Source organism: Xyrauchen texanus, chromosome 26, assembly GCF_025860055.1.
Source record: "Xyrauchen texanus isolate HMW12.3.18 chromosome 26, RBS_HiC_50CHRs, whole genome shotgun sequence".
NCBI lineage: Eukaryota > Metazoa > Chordata > Actinopteri > Cypriniformes > Catostomidae > Xyrauchen > Xyrauchen texanus.
This window is the reverse complement of record NC_068301.1, coordinates 3,286,541-3,305,376: the sequence shown is the minus strand read 5'-3', so window position 1 is coordinate 3,305,376 and position 18,836 is coordinate 3,286,541. Positions and strand designations below refer to the sequence as shown.

Sequence of the window (18,836 nt, the reverse complement as noted above, 5' to 3'; positions counted from 1 at the left end):
GCTTTTAATCTTTTAACGTTAACTCCGACTGCTAACGATAGCTAGCTAGTGAAACCGTAAGCAGTGTAACGTTATGCCAATTAACCTAGTAATGCTTACGTTAATCATCTTGATTCCAGCCAACCTGTATAGCTATTATATTAATTATATTATGCAATAGTAAAATATTTCTGCTTTAAGTTTTTCACTTTCACACATTATTTTAAGGCTCACTCACAAGCCCTTATTTCTCATGAAGGAAGCCTTTGAGATTTTGTTTCTTGCATTGGATCATCTCCACAGAAATGGAGCATCTCCTCTGTCTCACTGCCTGTTATTAACCCTGTGTGAATAAACCCACAATGACCATGGATATTTGACATTATGTGGCTGTTAAGTGAAACTGGAGTGCTTTGCATTCACAAAATGAATACGTTTATAGCTTGTTTATATTTTCGTGGGAGTTTGCCGCAAGTCTGTATAGACGGCAACTGAATGAGACAAGTGTTTTTTCCGGCACGCATGAGACATCATGCAGGGAAAGACGAAGCTGAATCCAGCTTCTTAGGGTTTTTTTATTCAGTAAAAGGGACTCGGTGCTTCGAAACTACACAACTCTATCACTGGCAAGTGAAATGTTAATATTTACTTGTTGCCAGTGGCTAATAACAGACATTTTTAAAAATGTACTCACATATGCGAGTGATTTACTCACAATGTAGAGGGCTGGTTAACGTTTCTTACCTCAAAAATGTGTCATCCTCCTCAACCAAATAACATTAGACGGATCCAGGAATACTCCAGTGCAGATATCTGCGTGTGCGTGTGCGTGTGCGTGTGTGTGTGTGTGATCGCGTGAGTTTACGGCAGCGGGGGAGGAGCTGACTGAACTGACTGGCGCACGAGAGAGAGCTTAAAACGCAACCTTTTATTGTATGTTCTTATGAGACTGAGAAGTGCAACAATATTTTAGATGATAAGTGTAAAAATGTTTTCGGTTCATTACGAGACCGTGGCGGGGCAAATTAGACTGTGGCGGGCTGCCATAGTCTAGTCAATTAATGGGAAATGAGAGATGGTTACGTTGAGGTCCCGGTAGCCGTGTGCACTCGAGAGATAAATTGTGGATAAAATATAATTTTGCACTACTGACTTCAGACCTGTATGCTCCTTTCCTGGAACTTGGCATGGATCCAAAGCAATATTCTGACATTTTTCTTGATATTGTTGCTCCCTCCCGCTGATGGTCACAAATATGGCCGCTGCTAGAAAAAGTGACATCACTGAAACAGGTCAGAGTTATCCTGCTACTCATTGTCTCCAACTGTCGTTCTTTCACTGATGATCATGTGAGGAGGTTCTTGGGTTATGATGATGTTTATGTAGCTCAATTCATCCTAAGAGAGAACGCTCCTGAGCTTCTGATCAGAGGACGTGAGTGAGTGAGTGAGTGAGTGAGTGAGTGAGTGAGTGAGTGAGTGAGTGAGTGAGCGTGCGTGCGTGCGCGCTGCCTGCCTGCCTTTCTGCGAGTGAGTGAGTGAGTGTGTGCGTGCCTGCGAGTGAGTGTGAGTGTGTGTGTGTGTGTCGTGCACGCTCAGGAGAAGGAAGGGATGGCACAGATTGGTTTACTGTGTTTCCTGTCTTGGGAAAAACAGGAAACCTGGCCACTGGACACAATCTCACTCGCTCACACTCGTCTCTCTGTTCTCTGTCTTTTTTCTTTTTTTGTCATCTGTTTGTCTTTTTAAGACCCGTGTAGCTCAACTGGATGAACATTGGTCGTGGTCAAAGGGTTTGATGCACTTTAAGTTGCTTGGATTAAAGTGTCTGCCAAAGTTATAAATATACCCATCTTAACCTGTCAGAGAAATGAATTAAAACACACTCGGTAAGCCATATGCTTTATAGGAGATAATGTAATTAACTGTGTTTGTGTTTGTTTGTGTTTCAGGCCAGTCTGTCCGTCTGGGGATGGGGGGGTCTGGGAGTTGTGCTCTTCCTCATCTCATTTGGACCCTTTGCTATCTTTTATCTGGCCTTCTACATCCTCTGTTTCATTGGCGGGTAAGTGAAACTGGAAAAGGCCAAATGAATAATTTATTTATTTTCCAATATCTCTCCTCTGTGGCACCTGTTGTTGATGCTGTTGTTTGATGATGAAATGTCTCTGTCTCTCTTTAGGGGATTTGTAGTGCTGCTTTTATTTGGAAAGACAAACTCAGAGAAACACTTGGAAAGGTGTGAACACTCCTACCTGCCACCTACACAGGCGGCCATAATGAAGGTATGCAAATGCTCACTGTAGCGTGTTCAAGTGTCAAATATTGTTTCTCTTAACTCTTTAGCTATTTAGCTATTATTGGTTTATATACCAATAATATTGGTTTTCCCCCCTAGTTACAGTGAGGAAAATAAGTATTTGAACACCCTGCTATTTTGCAAGTTCTCCCACTTAGAAATCATGGAGGGGTCTGAAATTGTCATCGTAGGTGCATGTCCACTGTGAGAGACATAATCTAAAAAACAAAATCCAGAAATCACAATGTATGATTTTTTAACTATTTATTTGTATGATACAGCTGCAAATAAGTATTTGAACACCTGAGAAAATCAATGTTAATATTTGGTACAGTAGCCTTTGTTTGCAATTACAGAGGTCAAACGTTTCCTGTAGTTTTTCACCAGGTTTGCACACACTGCAGGAGGGATTTTGGCCCACTCCTCCACACAGATCTTCTTTAGATCAGTCAGGTTTCTGGGCTGTCACTGAGAAACACGGAGTTTGAGCTCCCTCCAAAGATTCTCTATTGGGTTTAGGTCTGGAGACTGGCTAGGCCACGCCAGAACCTTGATATGCTTCTTACAGAGCCACTCCTTGGTTATCCTGGCTGTGTGCTTCGGGTCATTGTCATGTTGGAAGACCCAGCCTCGACCCATCTTCAATGCTCTAACTGAGGGAAGGAGGTTGTTCCCCAAAATCTCGCAATACATGGCCCCGGTCATCCTCTCCTTAATACAGTGCAGTCGCCCTGTCCCATGTGCAGAAAAACACCCCCAAAGCATGATGCTACCACCCCCATGCTTCACAGTAGGGATGGTGTTCTTGGGATGGTATTCTTCTTCCTCTAAACACAGTTAGTGGAATTATGACCAAAAAGTTCTATTTTGGTCTCATCTGACCACATGACTTTCTCCCATGACTCCTCTGGATCATCCAAATGGTCACTGGCAAACTTAAGACGGGCCTTGACATGTGCTGGTTTAAGCAGGGGAACCTTCCGTGCCATGCATGATTTCAAACCATGACGTCTTAGTGTATTACCAACAGTAACCTTGGAAACGGTGGTCCAGCTCTTTTCAGGTCATTGACCAGCTCCTCCCGTGTAGTTCTGGGCTGATTTCTCACCTTTCTTAGGATCATTGAGACCCCACGAGGTGAGATCTTGCATGGAGCCCCAGTCCGAGGGAGATTGACAGTCATGTTTAGCTTCTTCCATTTTCTAATGATTGCTCCAACAGTGGACCTTTTTTCACCAAGCTGCTTGGCAATTTCCCCGTAGCCCTTTCCAGCCTTGTGGAGGTGTACAATTTTGTCTCTAGTGTCTTTGGACAGCTCTTTGGTCTTGGCCATGTTAGTAGTTGGATTCTTACTGATTGTATGGGGTGGACAGGTGTCTTTATGCAGCTAATGACCTCAAACAGGTGCATCTAATTTAGGATAATAAATGGAGTGGAGGTGGACATTTTAAAGGCAGACTAACAGGTCTTTGAGGGTCAGAATTCTAGCTGATAGACAGGTGTTCAAATACTTATTTGCAGCTGTATCATACAAATAAATAGTTAAAAAATCATATATTGTGATTTCTGGATTTTGTTTTTTAGATTATGTCTCTCACAGTGGACATGCACCTACAATGACAATTTCAGACCCCTCCATGATTTCTAAGTGGGAGAACTTGCAAAATAGCAGGGTGTTCAAATACTTATTTTCCTCACTGTACCTTGTGTTTGTTCCTCAGGTTTCAGAAGAAATGAAATCAGAGCCCAAAACCATAAAGATCGACCGGCGTTTGACAGGATCCAGCATCATAGATGAACCTCTGCAGCAGGTACTACTCAACTGAACAAAACAATAGACAAATGGACAAACAAAGTCAGTGAAAGTAGCAAGTAGGGGGGGATTTGGAATTTCAATTTGTTATACCCAATTCCCAATGTGCTCTTAAGTGCTCGTGGTGGCGTAGTGGCTCAATTTGGGTGGCGGAGGATGAAACTCAGTTGCCTCCTCGTCTGAGACCGTCAATCTGCACGTCTTATCACGTGCCTTGTTGAGCTACCGCGGAGATCTAGCTCATGTGGAGGCTTCACGCTATTCTCCACGGCATCCACGCACAATCCACCATATTATGGCGACCACGAGTAGGTTACCCTAACGTGACTCTACCCGCCCTAGCAACTGGCCAATTGGTTGCTTAGGAAGGCTGAGTCACTCAGCACACCATGGATTCGATCTTGCGTCTCCAGGTGTGGTAGTCAGCGTCAATACTTGCCGAGCTACCCAGACCCCCTCCGAATCTTGCTTTTGAGGAACGCTAGATCAGCTAGTTTGAAAGTTTAGGCTGAACTGGTGTATTCATAAAGCTGATGTGCACATGCCACTGTATTTTATTTCACTCATATTACACACATATTTGGTTTCACATGCTTTTCAATCAGGGTTTAAGTCTGCTTTCAATACACATATTCTATATGAGTCACGTGTTCTTAAATACGTCATATTATGCACTTTTGTAGCATTAGGTCCACTTATAATGTCAGTCAAGGTCTCTTGCACCAAAACAGTTGTATTGATGTTTCATGGCCATTTTCCACCCTCGGTTTTGGTACTGCATTTTCAATACTCCTGTTCGTAAATAACATCTGTTATGATCGGCTAATCTCGGCTATATGAATGAGCTCATGGTTGTGGCTCTTTTCTTAGACCAAGAAAATCCCAATTTCTATGACCCTTTAAAACCGTGTCATACCGTAAGGGCTCTCTTTGACTGAAATTGCTGGGAGGTTTAGTTTTTAGTTTTTTCGAGGAAATTGTGTTACGGTTAAACACAGTCAGCAGGTTTGAGAGCTGTTCTGTTCAATGTGGACACCTCCAGATCCTGAGGGCCTACCCAGAGTTCCCTGCAGTAGAAGTGAGAGCTCATTATATCTGCACTGCGAAGAATTGATAGCAAAACGCACTTCCTTGTTTGATGTTTTTCACACACACACACACACACACACACACACACACGTTCTGAAACACCATGTAAACGAGACACTTAACACACCCAGGTTTCTCACAGAGAACGCGGCTTAATGTGGTCAAGTAAACAAATGAGCGACGTTTTAACAGTTTTTTGAGGTGTGCGAATGTGCGTAAACAGACAGAGTAACAAACGTCATAGGATGGAGCCCAACAATAATTCAACACAGTCTAAATAATTCAATTTCTCAGAGTACAGAGAATGCACACACATTAGAAACTGTACCCATTTATACACACCCATGTAAAATATTGACTGTCCCTTTCGTTCACTTAAATGCGTTTGTACACTGGGGGAATCCCAGAGTTTTACATAAGAGGGGAAACCCCAATATTGCAGCGCAATTCCACTACAGGTCGCGATAGAAAAGGAAACAAACACAGCATCGAATCTGGAAATAAAGCAAAGCAATGGGAAATTAAATTGTGAAGTCTTCATCGGATACCATGTTTGTTATTTAAAGAAACGTCACGGGAAAAATTACAATTGCTATGGAGAAAGCTGCTTACTCACCGAGCGCATGTATAGGCCTTTATCACACTTTCGCGTTCGTACAGCGAAGCTTTGCATAGTAGCATAAGCCAACTTCCGCTGCAGGCTGTTTCAATGGCAGTGCGCATAGTGCATAATTATAATGGTCTATTTTATGTACAATTTATCTCAAATAATTCATCGAAACAGTCCTACCTCATCTTTCAACCATTACTCATGGATGGTGAAGCTAAGAAAATGGTGTCATGGTCTCCAGTGCTTTCACTCGCATCAGCTTGTGGCTGTAGAGTGCCAATACTTCACATGTAGAGATGTGTTTTTGTATAGAGAGTGTGTAGATGACATGAGGTGATGATCTGAGGTTAGTTACGTTGATATCATTAATATTATAGGTTGTTATGGCCACCAACAACAGCACAATTGAGCCTGAAATACATTTTTGCTCCAAATAACACTTATATTTTTGTTGTTCTCTGGATTGCTCATTTTGGCAGTTTTGAGACTAGAAATGGAAAACTGGCACTCAGAAGCATCCATGGCACCAGCGCCACCCAGTGGTTGGTTAGGAAAACACTTACACAGTACATGTAAACGGGAACGCTGCTTTCTCGCAGTAAGCCACTATCTGGTGTCCATGTATACATAGTCAGTGTCGAATTATGTGCTGGAAATTATGCAGATTTTTAACATTTTCAACACGGTGAAAATTTTGGCAAAATTACAGCTTGACTGAAAATGACACCCAATGAAAATATTCTACTCACCAGGGATATTTACCTTGAATGTTTTTGTTTCTTCAAACATCACTTGTCTCAAATTTCATCTTCACTGACCACTTTATTGACATGGTTGACAAGTACACACCGAAATTTATCATGGACAAAATTGATGGATGAGGTGGAAATTATGTGTTAACTGTCTTAATTATAAAACATTTCACACAATAGGTATTTAAATAGTTTATTGCACTCTATGTTTTGATGATCATAGTTTTAACCGTGCAATAATTTGGATTTTCGTTGTTTAACCCTTGTGCGACCTTTGGGACATTTTTGTCTTTTCAATCATGTTGGCTGTGTTAATGCCAGTGGCATACATTTTGCCAAAGGTTAGTATTTTTATATTTCAACCTCAGTTCCTATAATACATCTATAATACACTGTGTACAGCAAATAGTTACACTCAGGACAAAATGTCCCCATTGAAACCCATTAAAACAGCAATATTTGATCCCAGTGCCATTAAAGCATAAAATCATGAATTCTATGATATTATGCTTTCGTTCCAGAGCCCTGGCTTCATAATTAAAAACATTTATATTTTCCACCAGATGGCGCCATTTTTCTCATATTTAGCCTATGGAGCAAATACAAGCTTTTCCCCTATTCACTGTTTACTGTATTATAGAGACCTGCAGGACAACTGAATAAATGATGCAGCTAAAAGTGTGTGTGTGTGTGTGTGTGTGTGTGTGTGTGTGTGTGTGTGTGTGTGTGTGTGTGTGTGTGTGTGTGTGTGAGAGTGAGTGAGCGTGTATTTATCACTTTGTGGGGAACAAATGTCCCCATAAGGATAGTAAAACCCGAAATTTTTGACCTTGTGGGGACATGTTGTCGGTCCCCATGAGGAAAACAGCTTATAAATCATACTAAATTATGTTTTTTGAAAATGTAAAAATGCAGAATGTTTTCTGTGAGGGTTAGGTTTAGGGGTAGGGTTAGGTTTAGGGGATAGAATATAAAGTTTGTACAGTATAAAAACCATTATGTCTATGGAAAGTCCCCATAAAACATGGAAACACAACATGTGTGTGTGTGCCAGAGTGTGTTTTGTATGCGTGTATTGAGACATTTTTGTGAATGTGTGTTTAAATAAAACAACAGTGGTATTATGTAAACAAACTGGCATTTAAAGTGTTAGAATCCTGAAAATGAATTAATATTTGAAAATTAGTTATGATCAGGACTGATGTTGGTTAAAAAATCTGTGAAAGTGGAAAATAATATTTATATATAATATTATTTTGACGTGGACATTTTTGTCCTGTACGGACCTCTGAATAAGGTTTTTTTATTTTTATTGACGCACAAGGGTTAATATTGAAAGTCTGGGTTTGGGACAAGACTATACAAAAAATCTATACAAAAAAAGGCATTTAAAAAAAAAAAAGTTTCAAATTCAGTTTTAGTGTGACTATAATATAGAATATAGAAGAATATAATATAAAAACAAATTTTGTTTTAATATAACCTTAATTCTTGTGTCATGAAAGTGCCTGAAGTTGAAGAAAACCCCATATATATACCCCAATTCCCTGCTTGTTCCTCAATTTTCTGCAGTTCAACTCAAAGCACATAATGTACAATGTTGATGGTTTCAGCCTTATGTGTGCTATCCAATAATGTTTTTTTTTCTAATTAAAAGTTTGAAAATCCCTTGTTGATTTATAATGGTAGAATATTCAGCATTTAAAATCCACAATGCGGTGATGTCATTTCTGCATTTGCATAGCTTCCTTTTTTGCATCTATTTAACTGTATTTAGCCTTCTTTAAATTGCAAAGACTATGTTGTGTTATTGATTCTCATACTCTGAACCAAAGCCTCAAACTTTAGCACTATTATTTTGCAGACGCTGCTGTTTCTTCAGGAAGCTCTTCTCTGATCCTCCTCTTTTATCATTAATCAGGTGATCCAGTTTGCTTTGAGGGACTATATCCACTACTGGTACTACACACTGAGTGACGATGAGACCTTCCTCCTTGAGATTCGGCAAACAGTTCAGAATGCCCTTGTAGAGTTCTCCACCAGGTGAGACACACGCCTGGCCTGTTTACCCACAGACTCCGATCTGTGCCTGTCAGTAAGTGTTTTCAAAATCACTGCTGCATTAGTGTGAATGTGAATGACAGATTGTGGTTTTTCAGGGCTCATTTAACATCAACCCCAAAGCAAGCACTGCATACAGAAGTTCTTGCACATTTTCCCAAGAGACAGACTGGAGAGAGTAAATTCCACTTAATGAAGGGCTCATTCTTCCCTATCTCAGGTCTAAAGAAGTGGACTGGCAGCCGTACTTCACCACCAGACTGGTGGATGATTTTGCAACACATCTGCGTGTTTTCAGGAAAGCTCAAGAGAGGCTGAACGAGAGAGAAGATCCGAAACAACGTAACTACCTTTCTACCTTCTCACTGAAATGAATGGCTGGTTTTCTAACACTTATTCCCAGTTATGGAGTAAAGGACATCTGCAACGGGAGCTCACTTCTGATGACTCGGCGTGTAAGAATATGGCTGTTTTTGTGTATTTGTTGCAGGTGACGCTCCGGACGAGTTGCTGGACTCGTTTTTTGAGGCAGAGTTAGAAATGGAGAGGAAGATTTGTAGAGACATGGTGTGCATGTCCCACAAACATGAAGAAGGTAAGACAAAAGGGAGAGATGGCTTTGTCTCTATAGACAGTTTAAAGACTCCAGCCCAGGAGACTCTGTGTCAATAGAATTAGATTTGAAGTTCATATCTCTAAAGGGCAGATTCCCATTGGCCAGACCAGCTGAAAGAAATACAAAACACACACCATAAATGGCACAGTCCTGTCTGGAATGCTAAAGTGGTGGATAGACAATTGAAGAAATCTAGTAAACCATTTATGGGTGTAATTCTACCTCAATGTGAAAATCTGCACTTATATAGCACCTTTTTAACCTTAACGGTATTCAAAGTGCTTTACACTGTGACTCAAACACCAATGGTGGCAGAGCTGCCATGTAAGGTGCTAGCCAGCCATTATGAGCAACTTGGGGTTCAGTGTCTTGCCCAAGGACACTTTGGCATGTGGAGTCATGTGGGCCGGGAATCGAACCGCCAACCCTGCGATTAGCAGCTGACCCGCTCTACCACCTGAGCCACAGCTGCCCCGGCACAATACAAAATTGTTATCTGAGAATTTTCAATTTAATATTAAAAATACAAATATTTTAAAATATCTAAAAATCCTTTAATAAAAGATGCATTGACCCGAGAAGCAACATATAAAATATTTAGAGTTAGATCTTGAATATAAGTATATATTGTCTTTAATGCACTCGCAGAAATCATACACTTGTATACAAAATACACTTATATTTAAGATATATTCTCTAATTACCTTATTTGTTGCTTCTCAAGTGAATGTTTCTTGTTTTATGGATTTTTAGACATTTTTAAATGGAAAACAAGAGAAAAACACTCGATAAAAACAGGATTTTTTTGCAGTGAATTTCTTTACTGAATTAACCTTAAAAGTATTTTTTCCCTTTAATTCAGTGAATGTCATTTAAAGGTATTTTTAAAAGATGATTTTGTCCTCTATATTGTTAGTAAGCACGTTTAATACAACATTTAAAGTCGAGGCACAAGCTGAATAATCAGTTAAGAGTGAACGATTAATCAATGCAATAATCGTTAGATTAGTCGATTATCAAAATAATCGTTACATTTACATTTTACATTTATGCATTTGGCAGACGCTTTTATCCAAAGCGACTTACAGTGCACTTATTACAGGGACAATCCCCCCGGAGCAACCTGGAGTTAAGTGCCTTGCTCAAGGACACAATGGTGGTGGCTGTGGGGTTCGAACCAGCAACCTTCTGATTACCAGTTATGTGCTTTAGCCCACTACACCACCACCACTCCATTACACCAATCTATTACCAGATGAAGGGTTTAATATACAAATATTGTACCAGATGAGGTATATTGATGAGCAATACAAATTAAAAATGATAATCGCCATCTCCAAAAAGCAACTATCAGCACTGATTAGTCTGTAAAACGGATATATAGGTCAACCTCTAGTTACAAACAAAGAAGTTGCTCCCTAGCAACTAGGCCAATTTGGTTGCTTAGGAGGCCTGGCTGGAGTCACTCAGCACACCCTGAATTCGACTCCAGGGGTGGTAGTCAGCGTCATTGCTTGCTGAGCTACCCAACAAAGAAGTTCTTGTGTTAATCACGAACTTGCCAGATATGAATGTATGGAAGCATAAATACTGTATTTGTTTAATCTGTACCCGGAAGTTTGACTGTAGCATGTTTGCTGCAGGTTACCTGCGGGATCTCTGTGAAGTGCTGCTGTATCTGTTACTACCTCCTGGAGATTTCCACAACAAAAACATGAGATACTTCCTCAGGGTAAGAAGCTAACTCACCCCACATCTGTTTAGGTCAACCGTAGACCAAACCAAGACATACATAGTGTTCTGCATATGGCTGCTTCTAGCATTTTTGTTACTTTAGGTTGTTTGTCATGTCTTTTGTCACACTTTCCTGATCACTTTCACCAGGGATGAACTGTTGAACATTCGGCAGAGCATACCTGATCATTTTTTGCCGGTGTTTGATTATTCGGACGTTTTGTTAGACATCTTAGTTGGAGGCGCAGCGATGCTCTACACACGGGTGGGAAGCGAGCTGGCGCGCTTGTGAAGCTTCGTTGACGCGACTTGAGGACTCCGTTGATGAGTATTCCTCTGGCGAATGTCCGTTCCCTCGCTATAAAACGGGAGAACGGTTTCTGCTCACTCAAACAAATAAGGACTTCTAACTCCGCTGCTCTGTGTTTCACGGAAACCTGGCTGAATGAAGCCATACCTGACAGCGTGTTTCATCTTCCGGGCTTCCAGCTGTTCGGAGGTGATCGCATTGCAGAACCATCAGGGAAAATGGCAGTGGAACATGCTTTTACATCAACGAAAGTTGGTGTACAGATATAAAAAGGTTGAATATGATGTGCTATCAACTGTAAGCCTTTCTACTCGCCATGTGTTTATATCCCCCCACAAGCATGTGTGAATGCAGCGTTGCAACAGCTGGCTGATCACATCACAGTCATGGAGCAACAACACCCGGACTCTCTTATCATTACTCTAGGAGATTTTAATAAAGCTAACATCACCCTTAAACTGCCAAAATACAAACAGCACATTGCATGCCCCACCAGAGACATAAATATACTGGATAACTGCTACTCCACTGTAAAGGATGCATATCACTCAGTCCCACGTGCAGCTATGGGTCTCTCTGATCACTGTCTGGTTCATCTTCTCCCGAAATACAAACAGAAACGGCTACAGCTAAGCATGTTGTAAGGACTGTGAACCTGCCTGTCTGAAAGTCTGCACTGACCAGCTAGCCCCCATCTTCACACAGATCTTCAATAGATCACTGGAGCAGTTTGAAGCTCCCTGCTTCTTCAAACGCTCCACATTACGGTCCCCAAAAAAACTTCATGACTGCAGGCCTGTCGCTCCCATGTCTGTGGTCATGATGTCATTTGAAGAGACTGGTTTTGGCCTACCTGAAGGACATCACTGGACCCCTGCTGGACCCCCTTCAGTTTGCTTACCGAGCAAACAGGTCTGTGGATGATGCTGTCAGCATGGGACTGCATTATAGCAGCACGTCTGTTCTTTAATCAACCAAAGAGAGCGCATGTTACACCAATCTTTGTCTCTCTTCACTAGCTGCCGGTTGATGCACGTATCAAGTTCAAGGCTCTGATGCTGGCATACAGAACAGACACAGGGTCTGCTCCAGCATACCTTGACAAGTTGCTCCCAATGGCAGGCTAGCACCTTGCATGGCAGCTCTGCCGCCATTGGTGTATGAATTGTGTGTGTGAATGGGCGATTGGGACACAGTGTAAAGCACTTTGGTAACCTCTAAGGTTAAAAAAGCGCTCTATAAATGCAGACCATTTACCTAAAATAATTTCTGCAGAGCTACGTTCCCACCAGAAGCCTTCGGTCGGCTAATGAGCAACACCTTGTTGTACCAACACAGAGGCACCAAAACGTTGGTGAAATGACCTTCCACCATGTGAAGTTGACTAAATTTGTCTTAAAAAAATGGCTAAAAACACATCTTTTCTATGAGCACTTACCCAGTCACTAAAAAAACAAAAACAATACTTGTTGCTTGTCTATTCTGATGCTAGTGAAACTTTGTAATACGGCATTTTTCGTAGCACTGTCTCCTTAAGATGATTCCCTTTTAATGTATTCCTCTTTTGTTAGTCGCTTTGGATAAAAGTGTCTGCCAAATGAATAAATGTAAATTATATCCTGTAACACCTCGACATACCTGGGACTTATGCAATGATCCTATCTGTTGACTTTAGTTCAACCGTCAATACCATCATGCCTGATCTTCTCTCAACCAAACTGACCCAGCTCTCTGTGCCCACCCCAATCTGTCGATGGATCACCAGCTTTCTGACTGATTGGCAGCAGCTAGTGAGACTGGGGAAACTCACATCCGGGACCCCCACTATTAGCACCGGTGCTCCTCAGGGATGCGTTCTCTCTCCACTGCTTTTCTCTCTGTACACGAATGACAGCACTGCAAAAGACTCTACTGTCAAGCACCTGAAGTTTGCAGATGACACCACAGTCATCGGCTTCATCCAGGACGGTGAAGAGTCTGCATACAGATGGGAGGTTGATCAGTCACAACGACCTTGAGCTGAACACACTTCACAATTTGAACAAAAAATGTCCAGAACTTCTTAAACGACTTCAAAGTGTTCTCATCAAAAAATCATCCACATGCAGCAATGACGGCTTTGCAGATCCTTGTTATTCTAGCGGTCAGTTTGTCCAGATACTCAGGTGACCTTTCACCCCACACTTCCTGTTGCACTTGCCATAGATGTGACTGTCTTGTCGGGCACTTCTCACGCACCTTACATTCTAGCTGATCCCACAAAAGCTCAATGAGGTTAAGATCCGTAACACTCTTTTCCAATTATCTGTTGTCCAATGTCTGTGTTTCTTTGCCCTCTCGAAACTTTTCTTTTTGTTTTTCTGTTTCAAAAGTGTCTTTTTCTTTGCAGTTCTTCCCATAAGTCCTCCTGAGTCTTCTCTTTACTGTTGTACATGAAACTGGTGTTGAGCGGGTAGAATTCAATGAAGCTGTCAGCGGAGGACATGAGAGGCGTCTATTTCTCAAACTAGAGACTCTGATGTACTTATCCTCTTGTTTAGGTGCACATCTGGTCTTCCACATCTCTTTCTAGTACCAAATTAGCCATTTAGCATGATTACTCGAGGATAAGGTGTTGGAGTGATGGCTGATGACTTTTGGCCGCCAGCGTGTGTATGTACATTATATATATATATAATGGAAAAAATGTCTTTTGAGTATTTAAAAATGTGTAGATATCATGTTTTGCTGATAAGCAGTGTTAAAGCCTTGTTGAATGTGTGCCCCATCCTGTTAAAGTAAAAGAAACTGTGACATATGATTTACTTTGAGATTGTGTGGGGTTTGTTGTGGTATGGACGTACAGTATTATTTTATTTGTGCAGGTCTGAAATAAGGTCTTAAAAAGTCTAAATTTTGACTTTTAAAATCTCTGCAGCAACCCTGCATCCTGTGCATTCTTGTTCTGAATTGTGGCTGATTTATAAGTTATATTTGATAAATAATAATAATAATAATAATAATAAAAAGCTCTGTTGTAGTCTTTCCCATTCATTATCTATAGTCGGTCATGACTGAGAACAGTAAAGCAATCACTTCTCTTTTCTTTTTTTACAACCACTTAGACTTATCGAATCAAGTCCGTGTTTTTTGTGTGTGTTCAGATGGTAAGTGGAGGAAAAGTCACCAAGTCTTGTATCGATCAGATAAAGGAAGCCATTTTTATTCAATCGACAAAAGTGATTTTGGTCAAAAATGACCGACCAGCACCGGAAGGATAATACACTATAGCTGGGAGCATATTTATTGAACGCAAACAGGTCTTGACGCGAAGACTATGGCTTCAGATTAGGTGTCTTGTAAAGAGACAAGCATGAACTGATTGATTGTTTGATTGATGTCCTGCAGGAAGTGTTGGCCAGAGGAGTTCTGCTGCCTTTAATTAACCAGTTGAGTGACCCGGATTACATCAACCAGTTCATTATCTGGATGGTGAGACAGATGATGCTCTGTTACTTTCTTTGCTGTTGTTTTTGGTGATATGATTATGATCAGGTGTTTAACTACATTTTGAAGTTTTGTATTAGATTTTTTAATGTATAAAGTTAATTTGACCATTTTTCAGCCTCTTTCTGATGCTTTGAATAAAACAGGCTGTTTTTTGCTACTGCACCTTTAAGACGACTATATGTAAATTATGTGATTGACTAGCCGCTTATGCATACTGCATATTTATGGTAAAGATTTGTGTTTGTTTAAACAGATCCATGATTCAAGCTGTAACTATGAGGCCTTCATGAACATCTTAAAGCTGACCGACAAACCAAACGAGCTCGAGGCCGTCAAAGACAAAGTCCTGGAAGAGCTTCAGTATTTGCGATCTCTGGACACCGCTGGAGATGGTACACTAACATGCGCACGCACTCACTTCCCCTCTCAGAAACAATACTGTTTGCGCACACACACACTTGAAGAGTTCATAGAAAATAAACACGGATATCTGTATAAGTTTAGGGCTTCCGAATAACAAACACTGTTTGCTCCATCTGTCTGTATTTCTCTCTACTACATCTCTGACTTCCAGATATCAACATAATAAAGAATCAAATCAACAGTTTGCTTTTTGTGAAGAAAGTCTGTGAAACCAGAATACAGAGGCTACAATCAGGGAAGGTAAACAAATGCCAACTGTTTCATTTACATTTCTTGGATTATGATTCATGAATATTCTTGATGTACATATTAGAGGAATTTTCATAGTTGATTGTCTTAACTGATTCATTGATTGATTAATGCATATGGAGGAATACAAACATAATGTACACATAGATTTACAGCAATTTAAATAAATATAATTAAAAACTCCCAGTATTGGTATATTCAGTTTGCTGTATTTTAAAGTATTTAATTAGTCTAATTAGTTTACTATAAATGTGCAGGTAATACTGACATGACTCTTTCTCAAATTAAACTTTAATTTGTAGGTCATAATAAATTCCAAACATGCGTTTTGTCTCGATTATTACATTTTAAAAATAATTTAAACTATTAAACACATTAATAATAATGTTAATTAAAAATACAGATATTAATTTTTCAAGTTGACTTAGAATATTTAATTATATTATTTAAATATTAAAAATGTAAAAATAATTTAAACTATTAAACACATTAATAATAATGCTAATTAAAAATACAGATATGACTTTCAAGTTGACTTTGAATTTTTAATTATAATTAAGTTATTAAAATATTATTTACATTTTTTTAATTATTTAAACTATAAAAAACATTAATGCAAATGTTGATGAAAGTACATAGTGACTTTCATGTTAAACTTTTTTTTGTGGGTCACAATATATTTTAAACATTACTTTAAAAATGTTGTATTATAATTTATTACTTGGATATTAATTTAACTTAATAAAAAAATATATATATATATATATATATATATATATATATATATATATATATATATATATATATATATTTATTCTCTCCCTTTTCTCCCCAATTTGGAATTCCCAATGTTCTTTTAAGTCCTCGTGATGACGTAGTGACTCGCCTCAATCCGGGTGGCGGAGGACGAATCTCAGTTGTCAATCCACGCATCTTATTACGTGACTTGTTGAGTGCGTTACCATGGAGACATGGCGCGTGTGGAGACTTCACGCTATTCTCCGCAGCATCCACGCACAACTCGCCACGCGCCCCACCGAGAGCGAACCACATTATAGCGACCACGAGGTGGTTACCCCATGTGACTCTACCCTCCTTAGCAACCGGGCCAATTTGGTTGCTTAGGAGACCCAGCTGGAGTCACTCAGCACACCCTGGATTCAAAACTCGCGACTCCAGGGGTGATATCCAGCGTCAACACTCGCTGAGCTACCCAGGCCACAATTTTAAAAAGAATTTAAACTACAAACAACATTTATAGATCATTAATCTTTAACACCCCTAATCTCTTCTGTTATCATCACGTCATTAGAGAGACCATAAAAAAAAGAATAAACCCTTTTTACAGACTCCTACTCTACACCTTCAACACCAAATGAACTCTTAAACATTTGTTTCTGCCAAACAGGAAGTCGATGCTTTAAAACTTGCTGCTAATTTTGGGAAATTGTGCGTGATTCCGTTGGAACACATCCTAGTGCATAACATTGCACTTCAGTTCTTCATGGGTGAGTCAAGATGGACGCAAACCGTTCTCTCTTCTGAAACACTGCATTATCAGCTCACCCCACATTACTATCTCTGTTTCAAGACTACATGCAGCACATGGGTGCACAGGCGGTTCTGTTCTTCTGGCTGACGGTGGAGGGGTATCGGGTCACAGCGCAGCAGCAGCTGGAGGTGTTACAGAGCAGCCAGAGAGACAGAAAGAGTCAGAGCATCCAAACCACCAAAGGGCTACTGAGAGCCGCTGCACTGGGCGTCTATGACCAATACCTGTCTGAAAAGGTGAGCAGCAGAGGTTTCCAAAATCTGAAAGCTCCAATCTGATTGGCTGGCTTGATTTTGGAGAGTCTGAATGAAGTTGTGTCAGACGGTTTCTTGTCTAAGTGGGCAGTCCTTGGCCAGAATAAGCTGCAATGTGGACCAGATTTTATACTCAAAGTCTGGCACTGTTGATTGGGATAGGGGGGCGTGAATCCATGCGGTGGTGATTGAAAGGTGCTCTCTCCAATCAGGCCTCTCCCAGGGTGCAGGTGGACGAAGCATCTGTTGCCAGATTGGCTCAAAAACTCAGCAGTGAGGATCCCACACCTGAGATATTCGATGAGATCCAGAGAAAGGTATTTAATAATTGTGAAAAGTGCCGACTACCATTGTGTACATTTTTTCCATTTTCTATCTTCTATAATATATTGTATTATTTATTCAAAATTTGCATTCTGCAAAGATGGTCAATGTGAATTTGATAATTTATTGATATATAAAACGGCAAATAATTCAGCAGCACAGTTCTCAGATAGTGATCAATGTGTATACAGCACTCAAATGTTGGGCTGGGAATTGATACAGATTTCCCGATTCGATTTAGATTCAAATGCTCTCAATTCCGATTTAGAATCATATGGAAATATTTCAGTTATATGGTCTATTTTGCATAGATATTAAAAAAGTATCTACAAGCTAATGCTGTTAATTATACAGGGGACCTTCTAGCTAGGTACAGTTGAAGTCAGAAGTTTACATACACATTAGCCAATCACAATTCCAGACATTTCATCGTAGAAAACATTCCCTGTCTTAGTTGGTTAGGATCACCACTTTATTTTAAGAAAGTGAAATGTCAGAATAATAGTAGAGGGAAGAATTTCTTCATTCATTACATTCCCAGTGGGTCAGAAGTTTACATACACTTTGCTAGTATTTAGTAGCATTACCTTTAGTTAAAATGTTTAACTTGGGTCAAATGTTTTGGGTATCCTTCCACAAGCTTGAATTTCTTCCCATTCCTCCAGACAGAACTGGTGTAACGGAGTCAGGTTTGTAGACCTCCTTGCTCGCACACGCTTTTTCAGTTCTGCCCACAAATATTCTATCGGATTGAGGTCTTGGCTTTGTGATGGCCTCTCCAAACATAATGATGGTCATTATGGACAAACAGTTACATTTTTGTTTCATCAGACCAGAGGACATTTCTCCAAAAAGTGAGATCTTTGTCCCCATGTGCACTTGCAAACTGTAGTCTGGCTTTTTTATGGTGGTTTTGGAGCAATGGCTTCTTCCTTGCTGAGCAGCCTTTCATGTTATGTCGATATAGGACTCATTTTGCTGTGGATCTAGATACTCGTCTACCCGTTTCCTCCAGCACCTTCACAAGGTCTTTTGCTGTTGTTCTGGGATTGATTTGCACTTTTCTCACCAAACTATGTTCATCTCTAGGAGACAGAATGCGTCCTAGAACCATATGCACCTTACTTTGTTGTCATTTAAGCCATTTTGCCACAACTTTGGAGGTATGCTTGGGGTCATTGTCCATTTGGAAGACCCATTTGTGACCGAGCTTTAACTTCCTGATGTCTTGAGAAGTTGCTTCAATATATCCACATCATTTTCCTCCCTTATGATGCCATCTA

The 18,836-nt window shown here is 40.2% G+C and overlaps 1 protein-coding gene across 3 annotated transcripts in view; it reads left to right on the top strand.

Moving 5' to 3' along the window:
* LOC127619785 (sorting nexin-13-like) overlaps nucleotides 1-18,836 on the top strand; it is a 46,010-nt gene that overhangs the window by 9,861 nt on the left and 17,313 nt on the right. For all 3 annotated transcript variants that reach the window (XM_052092768.1, XM_052092767.1, XM_052092769.1), the window contains exons 2-14: nucleotides 1,931-2,043; nucleotides 2,161-2,263; nucleotides 3,999-4,088; nucleotides 8,463-8,584; nucleotides 8,823-8,944; nucleotides 9,093-9,197; nucleotides 10,862-10,950; nucleotides 14,650-14,733; nucleotides 15,005-15,143; nucleotides 15,326-15,414; nucleotides 16,832-16,931; nucleotides 17,015-17,211; nucleotides 17,442-17,546. In XM_052092768.1, coding sequence (XP_051948728.1) covers nucleotides 1,931-2,043; nucleotides 2,161-2,263; nucleotides 3,999-4,088; nucleotides 8,463-8,584; nucleotides 8,823-8,944; nucleotides 9,093-9,197; nucleotides 10,862-10,950; nucleotides 14,650-14,733; nucleotides 15,005-15,143; nucleotides 15,326-15,414; nucleotides 16,832-16,931; nucleotides 17,015-17,211; nucleotides 17,442-17,546 — 1,458 coding nt within the window. The remainder of the gene's footprint in view (nucleotides 1-1,930; nucleotides 2,044-2,160; nucleotides 2,264-3,998; nucleotides 4,089-8,462; nucleotides 8,585-8,822; nucleotides 8,945-9,092; nucleotides 9,198-10,861; nucleotides 10,951-14,649; nucleotides 14,734-15,004; nucleotides 15,144-15,325; nucleotides 15,415-16,831; nucleotides 16,932-17,014; nucleotides 17,212-17,441; nucleotides 17,547-18,836) is intronic.